Here is a 13,245-nt window from a genome sequence, read left to right as displayed (position 1 = left end):
ATAAAATGGGGGGGGGGAAATCACGTAACAAATTTTTCACTTAGCAACAGAAATTTTGGGCTCAATTGTAAGTCAAGGACTACATGTAATATGGTTCATTTTATACTGTATCCTTATGCCATTTTCTAATTAATTTCTAGGCCTTATCTAAGCTCCAATTTAGCAGAAACTTGGGAGACAGACTGACTAAGAACATTTTACTTAGCATCCTATATCTAGATTTAATGCATTCCCTGTAATCAGGGGAATGAAGCCAGGATGATCATTAATCATAAAAACTGAATTCACTGCCAAGTCCTGGTCTCCATTCTGGGAAGCCTTGCATCTGCTCTCAGTGCTGAACTGGGTGTTATAAACAAGGATTTCAGAAATTAGATTTATTTTTTTAATACAATACAAAATTGGAACTGTATATCAGCTGTACCCATACAATAGTTGGGCATCAAACTTTATATGGAACAATTGATAATAGAAGTTGATTAGAATATAACAATTCAAATAATTCTGCAAATGCAATCCCAATCTTTAACTCGTATAATAATGATATACAGCACAATAAAGCTTTTCTCCCGTCTAGACACAACCTTGTGTAAGACTCTTACCAAAAATATAAGACGAAATCTATTATTTCTCATAAGAATGTTTCTTGGGAAATAATTTGGAAGTAAATGTTCAGTAAGATAGATAACAGTAAAGTTGAAGCAATCTCCTTAATTAGAAATGTTGTTTAAATTACCAAAAAAAAAAAAAAGCTGCATCTTTGATGTGAATAATGAATACTTTATAACTGTCAGAGAACAGGTTCATAAAATCACAATACAGTTTCGAAATTGTAGGAAGGGGCTTAATAGTGTCATCACTCCCGCAATCCATGTTTTACTGTATATAAGCAATAGTGTTACATGGGCTTTACATAACATTGATGTCAGGAACTGTATTTTTCTCTATAAAATTATTGCAGTGGTTAAAATGTTGGACATGAGGTGGAGAGACTCGGCTACAAATCTCAACCATAAAACTAACTGGATGTTTTCTTAGTCCCGTTTACGGCATAGGGTAACTTACATTTGAACAGGGAGGGGAAACCTACATGTAAATTGCCTTGAGCCCTCAAAAGAAAAGGAAGAATATATATATGTACTGGTTAAAACAAATAAACTCTAGATAAAAAGATGAGTGGCTTATTTGGAAACAATTTTTTCCGCTATAAAACACCAACACTGATACTGTTAACAAAAAGGAGAATAACTACATTTAATGGGAAACCCTTCTTTTAATGTCAATATTAAGGCAGTAATTATAAAAGTCATTACAGCATAAAAGCATCCATGAAAATGCTTACTGTGCAAATTGCCCAGTATGTCTGCAGTATTGTCTAGAGAATAAAGTGCATCCACAATTTGTCATATTTGAGATTGCAGCACTAAAATGCATTAGTGTGTGTCGAAAGGGCTTTCCAACACTTATTGTAAATGTCTTAAAATAGAAATGTGAGAAAATAGAATTTTAGTGATCAAGGTAATGATAGTGTTGAGTATTAATGGTAGAAGATAGAAATGAAATATTTTAATGAGACACTTGTAAGCACAGATAATGAATCTTTAGAGAATTGAATGTATTAGTTATTTTCCTTGTAACTATCAATAGAATGCTGCAACATGCTGTGAGTGGTTTTCACTTGTCTTGCTAAATTGGACTATATTCCTGATTTAACTTTTTCCCCCTCCTCTCCAGTTGGCCAGGGGAAGCAGAAGAGTCCTAAGAATTCATGTCTACAGACCAGGACTTCTAAGGAAGTACAAGCAGAAACAAAAACAGAAGAGTTGACGCAATACAAAAAAAAATGTGAAAACCAAAGTGGAATTATCCAGCAGCTGAAGAAATGTTTGTCAAACAGCAATAGGAAATTAGAAGCATTAGCTCTGGTGATCCAGCACTTTCAATCTGAGGTAAAGTTTCATGTCAAATGTATATAGTACATGCTTTATTTATTGAAATCTCGATGCAAGAGAAAAACTCCAAATTAAATGAGAAGCCTAAATGAACAGTGCAATAACTCAGATTACATTTCCAGGGGTATCTGGATATTGACTTCCCATCCCACTTCATTTGATATACTGTATATATACATGCTTGCCGAGTTTGGAATTCCGGTGTGGACTGAACTTAGGTTTTGCTTAACTATTTAAACTTAAATCTGTGATAGTAAAGGGATTTGCAGAAGGGCTTGTGATCTGAGTAGCTGGGCAGATCCCTAGTGAGAGATTCAGTTCTGCAGATTCTCCAAGTTCTCCAAGTCATTTAGGGTACTATAAAACAACAGAGAACACTTTAGTTGCATTATGTACATTATTTTGAGTTGTACAAAATAAAAGTGAGATATAAATTTTAAAAATGAACAAATAGAAAAAACTTGTTCCTGATATGCAGTTGGCAAAGAAATCATATAATTTCTGTATTTTGGCTCAATAGCAATTTGTGGACATGTTTATGCAACCAAGAACACATTGCAATAGTCAACCAAGGTATGGACAACTAAGATAATGCTTCACTCATTCAAGAAGGATTGTAGTTGGCAGATCAGCCATAATTGTACAAACACACTCCTTGTTGCAACTACTGATTGCAAAATCCAATGATAGATGGGGAACAAGGAGCACTCTCAGATTGTAGAAATATACCTTGAATGTTATAACCCTTTCCAAAATAACTTCACCCCATTCCTAGAAGTCCAGCCTTTTCTTTACAAAAAGCAAAAGTCAAATCAGATCAGATTTTCTTTATCAGCATCACCTCTGTCTTGTCTGGATTTGATTTTAATTTGTTTTCATCCACCCTAATAACATGGTTAGATAACATAGGGGATATTGCTTGCTTCCTATGAGTTAGAAAGAAAGGAGCAATTGCCGTACTTTCAGGGAGTTATAATGCAATATACCTGGAGAATGTATTATCCTATGCCCATCTGACATCTCTAAAGAAAATATCTGCCCTCTATGTAACAATATACTGTTGAGAGCATGGAATATTTCAGTGTGATTGCAAGTAATCTAGTTCACAACATATTTATGTTTAAAACAATATGAGCTTGGAGAGAGAGTTTTCTATGGGTGTTATCAAATGATTAATCATAATATTGAGAATTATAATTAAATGGTTTGTTAGTTGTAATTGTAAATGAACTACTGTGTAATTGCATGGTGGTGCAATTGAAGCACCTGTATCTGAAGCTTTAAAGCAACTGTGTCTCCCAGGAAGCTTGTCTGTGTTTCAAAGACTATCCCTAGTTATATGGAGATGTGGGTGTATGCACTGCTGGTTTTTTTTCCATTGGTGATCCCATGCATAGACAACTTGTCACACTTTTGGAACAGCTTTGTATGCCTTCTGGAGGACAAAGCTACTTTGGTACTTTGAAGACAGGCGCTTTGCTCTTGTTATCGCACACTGTGCAGACTTCTATCAGAATAACTCCTTTTGAAGCCAAAAGCTCAAATTTGGGGGTAGTTTGCACTATGCATTTCTAGTAAATTGGTTCCTACCCAGCTAGTGAGTGACCCCTTCTTAGCCTTAGCTGACCTTGAAAAGCTGAACTGAGTTAATTAATACCCAGTAATTCTTCAGAGCTGAAGACTAAAGTGAGTAGTTGAAATCCTAGCTGAAGGAAGTGGCAGTGTTTTGTACTGTTGTATTAAATGAGACATTACTTTTATATTTGCTAAATTTCAAATCAAATATTTTTCCTTCTGGTCTTATTCAAAGAACAGTAAACCTAGGTGTTTCTGAAGTGGTAGAAACTCATTATTTCTTAGTATATGACTGAGCATGAGCAAGCACTGGATTTCTGTAAATACCACTTTAAATACTCATCAGTCATTCTACATCTCTTTAATGAACTAAACTATAACTCAAGAAAGCTTATGCATTTTAATAAAAGTTAAATAAAACTTTAATAATAGCTGGGAAAATGTGTTAAGACTCCTTCTGACTTAATGTTACACAGTATCCATTTATTTTAACTTGTCTTAGATTTGTGAAAATGAGACAGGTAAAACAATTAGTGCTAAGATCTCATGGAGGCTTTTTTCATGTAGGATATTGATTTCCTATAACCTTGAATCAGAGTGTTGAATCTTTATAAATCGCAATTCAGTTTTGAAAGCTAGTTGTAGTTTTTTATTTAATTCAGCATGCCAGTATCATATTGTAAATCTGTTTAGTTTCCCCAAAAGACAACATGCCTGAAATATTTTTTACATGATTTTGCCAACAATATCATTATTACAGAAGTCAACAGATGACCATTTGACTGTCAAGAAGAAAAAAAATTCAGGAAAAGTTACCACATTTTAAAAATTGTTTCTAGAAACACCTGCTTAAAAAGTTATTTCTCATGTTACAACATCTTTAAAAGAACAAGTGTTGAATCTTCTACTGAAAAAGTTAATGAGGTCACAGTGTAGCATTAGTGACACTTCTGTTGTCATGGTAACTGATGTCATAGTCTTTTCATTACCTTGACTCAAGGGAAAGATTGAAGAAGGGCCGTTATTGCTTAAACATACTCTTTTAATTAAATCATGGCTATAAAACTGTCCAAATGTAAATGCTTGCTTCCTTGAAAAGCCTTTCAGGAATATATAACAGCCTCTTCATCAAGAAAGAGCATGGATCTGGCTTTAATCTTGAAATTATACACGTCAGACCTCTGTGATTAATATTAAAGGCCCATGAATTTATTGAGCTATTCAGTTTTCATCGTGTGTACTTCATCAATAATTATATTACAGTTCATGGGTTGCAGACTTGCAAAACTCTGCCATGCCTTGGGATTTGATCAATTAACTATTTTGAATGCCCTACCTAGCTACAAGAAAGAAGTGGTAAGTCTCTTCAAGTACTTGGGGTTTGTTTTTTACTACTATTATTTTAAAAGAGGTTACTAGAGCAGTCATTAAAAATTAGGCCATTGTGCACCTTTTACCATTTTTTATTCATATATTTCAACCTAGGTTTCTTGCTACTATGTAAGGGAACAGAAATGTTCCGTGATACACAGAAACAGAAATCTAACCAAACATGATCAGTAGTAGTTTAAGGATCTTAGACAAATGCAGATGTACTTTGTTTACATGTGATATGACAATGCCTTTTACACATGAGGAAAAAGAAAACTAATTGTCCTGTCCATTTCTATCATATGTTATTGGATGATAAATGATTTATCACTATAGCCTCCTAGTGTTGAAGTTGAATAACAGCACACTGCCAATAGCAATGAAGCTATAGGATAATGTTGAGTTTCTTTCAGAAAGGTATTCCTGCTGTCAATGATATTTTCTTCTTGACAAGATGCCTTTTCTATCCCTTTTCTTTCCAGCAAGATCCAGCAGATTTAGTAAAAATAGGTAGAAGTAAGATGGGAGTTAACAGTTCCAGGTATGGGAAGAAGGAAAGGTTGAGTGATTTGAGATTGGTTTTGGATTGCATTGCTGAGGTATGATTGGTTCCCTTTAACTGGGAATGAGCATCTCCTTTTGTCTGATTTGCAGAAAATGCCCTTCCATAATGTCTTTCAAACAAAATACCTTTTGTCATTTCATTGTCCGGTAGTTACACTGTAGTAGATAGTTGTATGGATTGGGAACAAGATTAATTCTGCCTGTAAAAATGAAGCCACTAAATTAGCATTTTACCCCTCTGTACAAATCGATGCACACAGCTTTGCACAGGAATAGCTATGAGATTTCAGCTGAAATACATGCAAGGTAGTGCTTGATGTACAATCACAATTGGGACCAGAATTTCCCTTGCCAAGCAAGGAATTTGATAAGCAAGTGACAATTTTACCATGGTTGTAAAGCAAATCACTGGTTGTTTATTGAATCATCCAGTAATTAAGCAAATTCGGCTTTCACTACTGACTTTGCTTAACAGAAGCCAACTGAGAAGGTCACAAATGGCAATCACATGACCCTGGGACAAATGCCAAAATAAGACCATTCTGTTTTTATGTGAATGTCTCTATCTTATTTGTTTATTTGAAATGATTACAGCCCTTTGCTGTGAATCTGCTAATCCATACAAACAGAGTATAGTTTGGTTGTGTTTTATTTACTATATTTCTTAATTTCCTAGTAACTACAGTTCTCTGGGCAGTAAACAAATTATGGAAAAGTAAAAGGATTTTTAAAAAGTTCACAGTAATTGAGATAAATGATCAACAATTATAATGAAGTTACATCCCTAGAATATCTCCCCAGTCATTTGAATGGCTTCTATCCTTGTTGGCTTTGGAAGAGTTTTAGAAATTTTTCACAACCTTGACAACTTTAAGATGTCTGGACTTCAACTCCAGGGATTCTGGGAATTGAAGTCCATACATTTTAAACTTGCCAAGGTTGATAAACACAAATATAGGAAGAGTTAGCTGTTTAAACAAATTTTGAAATATAGAATGAGATATTTATGTTCTTAGCAGTAGAAATGTTCTTAATTGGGGAGGGGAGGATTGCAAACTAATCCTGGGATCTTACTTTGTTGTTTTAACCGGTCTGACTTTTTGTAATGGTATTTTGCTTTGCTTAAATCAAATTATGGAAAGGAAGTTGTATGGCATTCAGAGTCAGTTGTGATTAGAGCAACCTATAAATCCTGTAAAATAAATAAACTGATAGTGAAACACACAGTTATATGCTTCTAACCCTGGGGCATAAGGGTTCTCCTGTATTTTGCATAATGTCAATAATGAAAGAAATAGGTGGAATAATTATCTCCAACAGAACCTTTAAGCTCTTGAGGGGACTTCCCTTCCCATCCCACACACTTAGGTTTAAAATGGAGGATGGCCAGTTTTTTTTTAACCCCTCTCCCCCAGGCCACTGTGTTGGCACACTTCCTTGCTAAACAGCCCTCTGTTAATTTAATTTAAATTACTGTTAAATTAAATTCAAAGTTCCCAGTTGTTATAGCAATCTATGAAGCATTCATTTTCATACTGCTCCATTCACCACACTGCCCATGTTTTCATTAAACAAATAGGGGTTCTTTTAGAGGTCCTTTAGTATTTGTTGATTTAGTTGCTGCTCAGATGATCCATCCAATAGCTACTGATAGTTTGATTCTATGTTGGTTTCTTTGAGCCACTTGGAGGTTTTTTGGTCAAATATATAGTATTTGATTCAATGATTTTGATTATCTGACTTGTTGGCCTTCTAAACAGATGGGCCTTTATTTTAACATAAATTCTTCTTAGCCTAAAAAAAGGAACTCTGTTCCTAAACAATGAGAATTGTTGCTTTTACCTAGAATTGATAGGAGCTCCTGACTGACTAATCAGTTATCAGATAATGGATTTCTCTTATTGTGAGTTTCAACTAATTTGCAGTTGAATAAATATTTCAAAAGTAACAAATATGTTCACAAGGTGGGGCTTTTCTCTTTTGTCTATTTGCAAAGTAGTTTCTGTGTCTTGAATTGAACTACCTTATTTTCTTGTACACTCACTACTTGTAAATTTAGACTGTTAATAAAGTTAAGATGTATAGACTTTAGCATATGCATACAATCCTCCTTTGTGCATTCTAGCCCATTTAAATAAGTCATTAATATTCTTATTTTAGTATTGCCTGTAAATTTCTCAGGAATAGAAGCAGAGAAGACTTACTTATTTGCCAAATAACAGGAAGTTTTATAGAACCTCCAAGACTAATTAGTTTATGTTACATAATTTTTCATGGATTATAGTGTGATCTGGGACAACCTATTCAAACAGTTCAGATCCAATAAGAGCCCACTCTATTAATAGCCCTAATGTGATTGCAGGAGCTCTCATGCCTTGCAGTGTACTGGTTAAATATTCAGAAAAAATACTGATGCAATATATACCCTGATTTTGAAATAGCAAAGCACCATATTAGTCCTTTAGAGAAAGAAAAAGATTCTTTGTGGCCAAATTCACACATTAATCCAGGCAGTAAATGCAAGGCTGGATTTGACTCTTGATTAGATATTTCATGAGATCAAATCAAGGCTGTCACCTTTTTAAAATTATCATTATTCTGTACCTTCGAGTCTCTGTTCACTCCTGGCAACTGTCAGAAGTCTCTCCAGTTTTCCTGGCAACATTTACAGAAGTGGTTTGTCCTGGCCTCCTTCCTAGGGTGGAGAGAGAATGACTGGTGGCCTAAGGTCACCCAGCTGGCTTCATGCCTAGGATAGGACTAGAACTCACAGTCTTTTGTTTTCTAGTCTGATGTTTTAACCACTAAACTACACATCCTAGAGCCAAGAGTATCTATGGAACGGAGGCTAAAATATTGAATGAAGGCCCTGAAGGCTCTCTTCACATTGCTCTTTTCACTCCCACTGGCCCAGTGAGAAGCTCCTGAAAGGATTATATCGCTTTCATTTGCTGCTGTATACTCAATAGAGCAGGATAACAAGCATAAAGCAAATTTTGGCAAAGTTTCTTTTTTTCCTCCTTTCAGCTCACATCATCTCATTTCCCCACCAGCCTATCTAATAAATTAAGAGTAAAAGCCTAGAATAACTAATTCAGAAAAGCTAAAAATAAAACCCATTATCCATAGAGGTGGTCAGGAGGATGTTTCCTCTCCCTCCTTTCCTCCCCCAACCCCCCTCCCTCCCAGGCATTATACCAACTGATATTTGAGTAAGTGGCAATCGATCTTAGTAATGTCTGGCTCTCATTTTTCAGAAACGAAAGAGCTGTAGCTTTAAGTAATCACTAGCTGCTGCTGCCAAGTGCAGAGGCTGCAGTGAGTGTGTCTCTGTATTGGGAGAGACCAGTAGAAGGACTACGGTAAACTGCAAAGCATGATGAAGTCGAGCTGAGGCAGTGGCCAATGGAGTGCGACCTGGTTGTGAGTTAAATGTGGCCCAACCAGTTTGCTTTGTGGTACCGCTTGCCACCTGTACACTCCTGCCTGCATATGCTGGGGATAGAAGACAAGCTGGGGACTGAAGCTGTACAATGGGCTGCTCTAGCAGCAAAGTGTGCTTGTATTTTCCATGTGCTGCGAAAAAGGTAATTGGTATTTGTTCTGTAGTGTTCTTCTGGAATAATGTCAAGGAGTTTTCAGCAGTGGTTTGCTGCAAGCAAGGTGAAATGCTTCCCGCAGCAGGGAGCTTGGATTTTGATATCTCTGCAACGTTGAGCTCTCCAAGCGGTGATTGCATGAAAGAGGCAAAGGGTTCATTGTACCTTACAGATTCGGGTTGTGGGGTGGAAGGACTGCTTGTTTTCTGTAACTTGTTCAGTAGTTGGAAATGGGCAGAAAAGGACATGGATTCTTTTGTGCACCAACTTTAGCATTAAGGAAAGAACAGTCCTGATTAAGAGATGTTTTGACGGAAACCGTGACACACAGTGTGCTGCTTCTAAATTTTGTAATTGGGCTTTGTAATGTGTAGAAGGCTTGGGCTCTATTTACCTTTGTTATGAAATACTTTGCACTTTGTTTTGCATTCCTGTCTGGCCCTCAAAGTTATGAATAAGAGGTCCTACAAGTTTGTTGAATACAAGTTAGAAGATGTCAATTTATTCCTAAGAGTATCCACACTTAACCAGAAAACTAAACTCTTGCTGACTTTAAAGCAGGGATCTCCCCCTTGGCAACTTGAAGACTTGTGGACTTCAACTCCCAGAATTCCTCAGCCAGCTTTGCTAAAGTGAAAACCTTATTTAAACACATCTGCTTCCTTATCTCAGAACCTTCTGTGTTTTTCCAGTGTTAAAAAGCTGTTATCATGGATGATTCGTACCTTGGCATCTTCCCCCCCCCCCAAGTTCCTGCCATTTAGCAGATAACCCGTAAATATAACTACTGAAATGTATTCCCTTCCCCCAAAATAACATTATGTGTATCTCTGCTGTGTTTTTCCCACAGAGAGAAGGAGTGCTTTCCCAGCGTAAAGAGTTATCACTGGAACTTCTCAACCTACGTGGAGATCTGGGTAAGTGTTAATCAGTGCTATCCTCCTTCCTTTTTTAAAGTGATAAATGGAGCAACAAAGCAGGGCCATAAGAAGTCATAGAATTGACTCAGCATGTTCAGACCCCCTCCCACTGATCCCACTTCATTCTGTTCAGATCTTTATGGTCTCCATTTTTCAAGATTCCTGATTGTATGACCCTGAGGTCATCTGGCTTCCAGAGAATTTCCTCTGGAAACATGTCTCTGATGGTCCAAACATCTTCTGTGGGGAAAGTGGATGATGAGATAGGCTGTGCAAATCCATGTTTTTCTTTTTGTTGGTTTAAATCAGTGTCCAACCTTGGCAAGTTTAAGACCTGTGGACTTCAACTCCCAGAATTCCCCAGCCAGTCATGCTGACTCTGGAATTCTGGAATTGAAGTCCGCAAGTTTGAAAGTTGCCAAAGTTGGACACCCATAGTTTAAATGGAATAATGGGTATTATTGTCCCTCTTGACAATGAGGAAATAATGGTAATGTGCTGTATTTTATTCATAGCGGTGTATCACTCCCAGCCTACTCACACTAAACTAAAATTAACAAGAAACTAAGAAAACATCACTTAAACTAAACAGATTAACTGCTTCAAGGCAGAGAACCATAAAATTCTTACAATGGTCCAAAATTAGATCCAGCTCAAATGTGCCAGAGGAGCATTTCATCTTAACAAACAGCTTTAGTATATTTAATGTTAAGTCATAAGCTGATTGTAACATTATGGGTAAGAGAATAAAATTGGTTTTGCTTTATATCTTACCTCTGTCCTTGTTAGCTGGTCTGAGGCAAGTTGCTGACAATTTCAGGATACAGAATTGAGACTGGCCTATTTTATGGATTAATGGAATGAGGCAATGACATCACATATGTGAAACACTTAAGCAATTTGCTCTATAAGTTGATTGACATTCAGTCTGTGAAATATGATTTTAAGTTCCTTATAATTTCAGATATTTTATTATGAGAGAAATGATTACTATTTATTTATTTATTTATTTTATTAGATTTTTATACCGCCCTTCTCCCACAGCACTCAGGGTGGTGAACAGCCAAGAATAAAAACATCACATACAAAATTTATTTAAAAAAAAAAAAAAGAATTAAACAAATTTTGGCCCAATAAATTTAAAACACCCCAACTAAAATCAATTAACAATTAAAAATATCTAAAGCGGGGGGGGGGGGTTAAGCCAGCCCGGCTTGATGAAATAAAAAAGTTTTAAGGGCACGGCGAAAAGCACAGAGATCTGGGATCCTACGTATCTCCGGGGGCAGGTCGTTCCAGAGGACAGGTGCTGCCACAGAGAAGGCCCTCCCCCTGGGAGTCGTCAGCCGACATTGTCTGGCCGACGGCACCCTGAGGAATCCCTCTCTGTGGGAGCGTACTGGCTGGTGGGAGTCTATCGGTGGCAGAAGGCGGTTCTGTAAATACCCAGGCCCTAAGCCATGGAGCGCTTTAAAGGTGGTAACCAACCACCTTTACTACTTGATTACTACAAATAACTTCAGGGCAATTTTAAGCAGTGGTTATATTTTTTACCATTATTCACATGACCTTCTCTAACTTGATGTCTCATTGCACGTGGACTACAATTCTACCATTTGTGGACATATGGCTGAACCTAGAGTATTTGAAGATTGCTGACATCTGGAGGATGACAGATTCAAGAAATGTTACTGTCCCTTAGCATATCTAAGATACCTTATCAATTATTGGCACTGAAAATGTTTACTCTTACTACTAAAAGCATACAATAGATGAGATAAGGAAGCTTTATTCTGCCTTGGGTCATTAATATATTGAAAATATTTTTATGTAAATCATGCATAAGCATAAAATTTTAAGGGGATTATTTTTCAAGTGGTAGTAATACAATTATATACATGGGAGAATTGAATGTTGGCTTTGCTAGCTAGACATGGTTCCTTACTGTTTCACTTTATACCAACAGAGTATTGTGTCTTTCTGTTGGATCTTGGAGGTCATTCTCTCTTCTCTTATACCCTTGCCCATTGATAATATAGGATGTTGAGCAATAAACATTGTCCAGTTTTGATTAATGGATTAAACATTAGGTAGGGATGGCAACTTTTTAAAAAATCAAGTCCTTTCTGTCTTTTGAAAAAACCAGATTGTCAGGGTTCCAAGTAACACCTCCAACGAAAGAAGACTCAGAGGCTAGAAGTTCCTCAAAGTTCCATTTTATCAGAGTTGTCATATTGTCACATATTGGTGGCTTGTTATGAGGAGGGGATGATGGCATGGACGACTTCTTGCCTATGGCTATCGAATTGCAGTTTTTTCGATAAGGCATAAGCTAGCAGTTTTCCCCTCCCCCCCACTGTACATACAGCGGAATGTACTTCAGCTACAAGTTAAACCTCCTAAAGTATTGTGCGCAACGGATTTGTTTGGGAGATAGTTTTCTGGAGGTTTTCAGGGCCTCGAGGTTTTTGTGATCAGTCCAGACCTCGAAAGGCACTTTGCCCCTTTCAAGAAAATGTCTCCAGGAGAGGATGGCCAAGTAGACTGCATAGGCTTCCTTCTCCCAAATTGACAATCTCTTCTCGGTGTTGGTGAGCTTCTTGGATACATAGGTGGCACACGGAGCCATATCAGTGGGCACACGAGCCTTTCCCTAGCTCAGCTGCAGCGTACATGCGCACCAGCCAGCTGATTTTTGGGCCTTCCGGGCCCACCAGAAGTCGGGAAACAGGCTGTTTCCGGCCTCCAGAGGGCCTCCGGGTGGGTGGGGAAAGCCCATCTTTCACTCTCCCCAGGCTTCAGAGGCTTTCTAGGAGCCTGGGGAGGGTGAAAACGGCCTTTCCCACCCCCTGGAGGCCCTCTGGAGGCCTGAAAAGGCCCATTTGGACTGGAAGTCGGCAAATGGGCCATTTCCGGCCTCTGGAGGGCCTCGGGGGGAAGGTCATTTTTGCCCTCCCCAGCTCCAAGAAAGCCTTTGGAGCCTGGGGAGGGTGAAAAACGGGCCTACCGGGCCCACTGTGCCATCGCATGCCAAAAGCGAGGGGAGCATGGGGGGGTCGCACATGCATGTGCGGGAGGGGGGGTGGGGCACATTGAATTATGGGTGTGGGCACACACACGCACAACCCCCCCCCACGGTCCCCACATGCGACGGCAAAAAGGTTAGCCATCACTGGCCTAGATAACCTAGGAAGGTTTTATGGAATTCACATTTTAACAGCTTTGTGTAGAGCTTAGCGGCCAGGAGTTTTTTCAACACTTGCC

At 37.9% G+C, this 13,245-nt stretch overlaps 1 protein-coding gene across 3 annotated transcripts in view; it reads left to right on the top strand.

Moving 5' to 3' along the window:
• MTUS1 (microtubule associated scaffold protein 1) overlaps positions 1 to 13,245 on the top strand; it is a 110,631-nt gene that overhangs the window by 78,961 nt on the left and 18,425 nt on the right. For all 3 annotated transcript variants that reach the window (XM_060686794.2, XM_060686793.2, XM_034442948.3), the window contains 2 exons: positions 1,735 to 1,949; positions 9,912 to 9,978. In XM_060686794.2, coding sequence (XP_060542777.2) covers positions 1,735 to 1,949; positions 9,912 to 9,978 — 282 coding nt within the window. The remainder of the gene's footprint in view (positions 1 to 1,734; positions 1,950 to 9,911; positions 9,979 to 13,245) is intronic.

The sequence above is a fragment of the Pantherophis guttatus genome, chromosome 8, assembly GCF_059756535.1.
Source record: "Pantherophis guttatus breed Tessera chromosome 8, ASM5975653v1, whole genome shotgun sequence".
NCBI classification, from domain to species: domain Eukaryota; kingdom Metazoa; phylum Chordata; class Lepidosauria; order Squamata; family Colubridae; genus Pantherophis; species Pantherophis guttatus.
The sequence above is the reverse complement of the archived record's forward strand: the minus strand, read 5'-3'. Positions and strand labels throughout refer to the sequence as shown.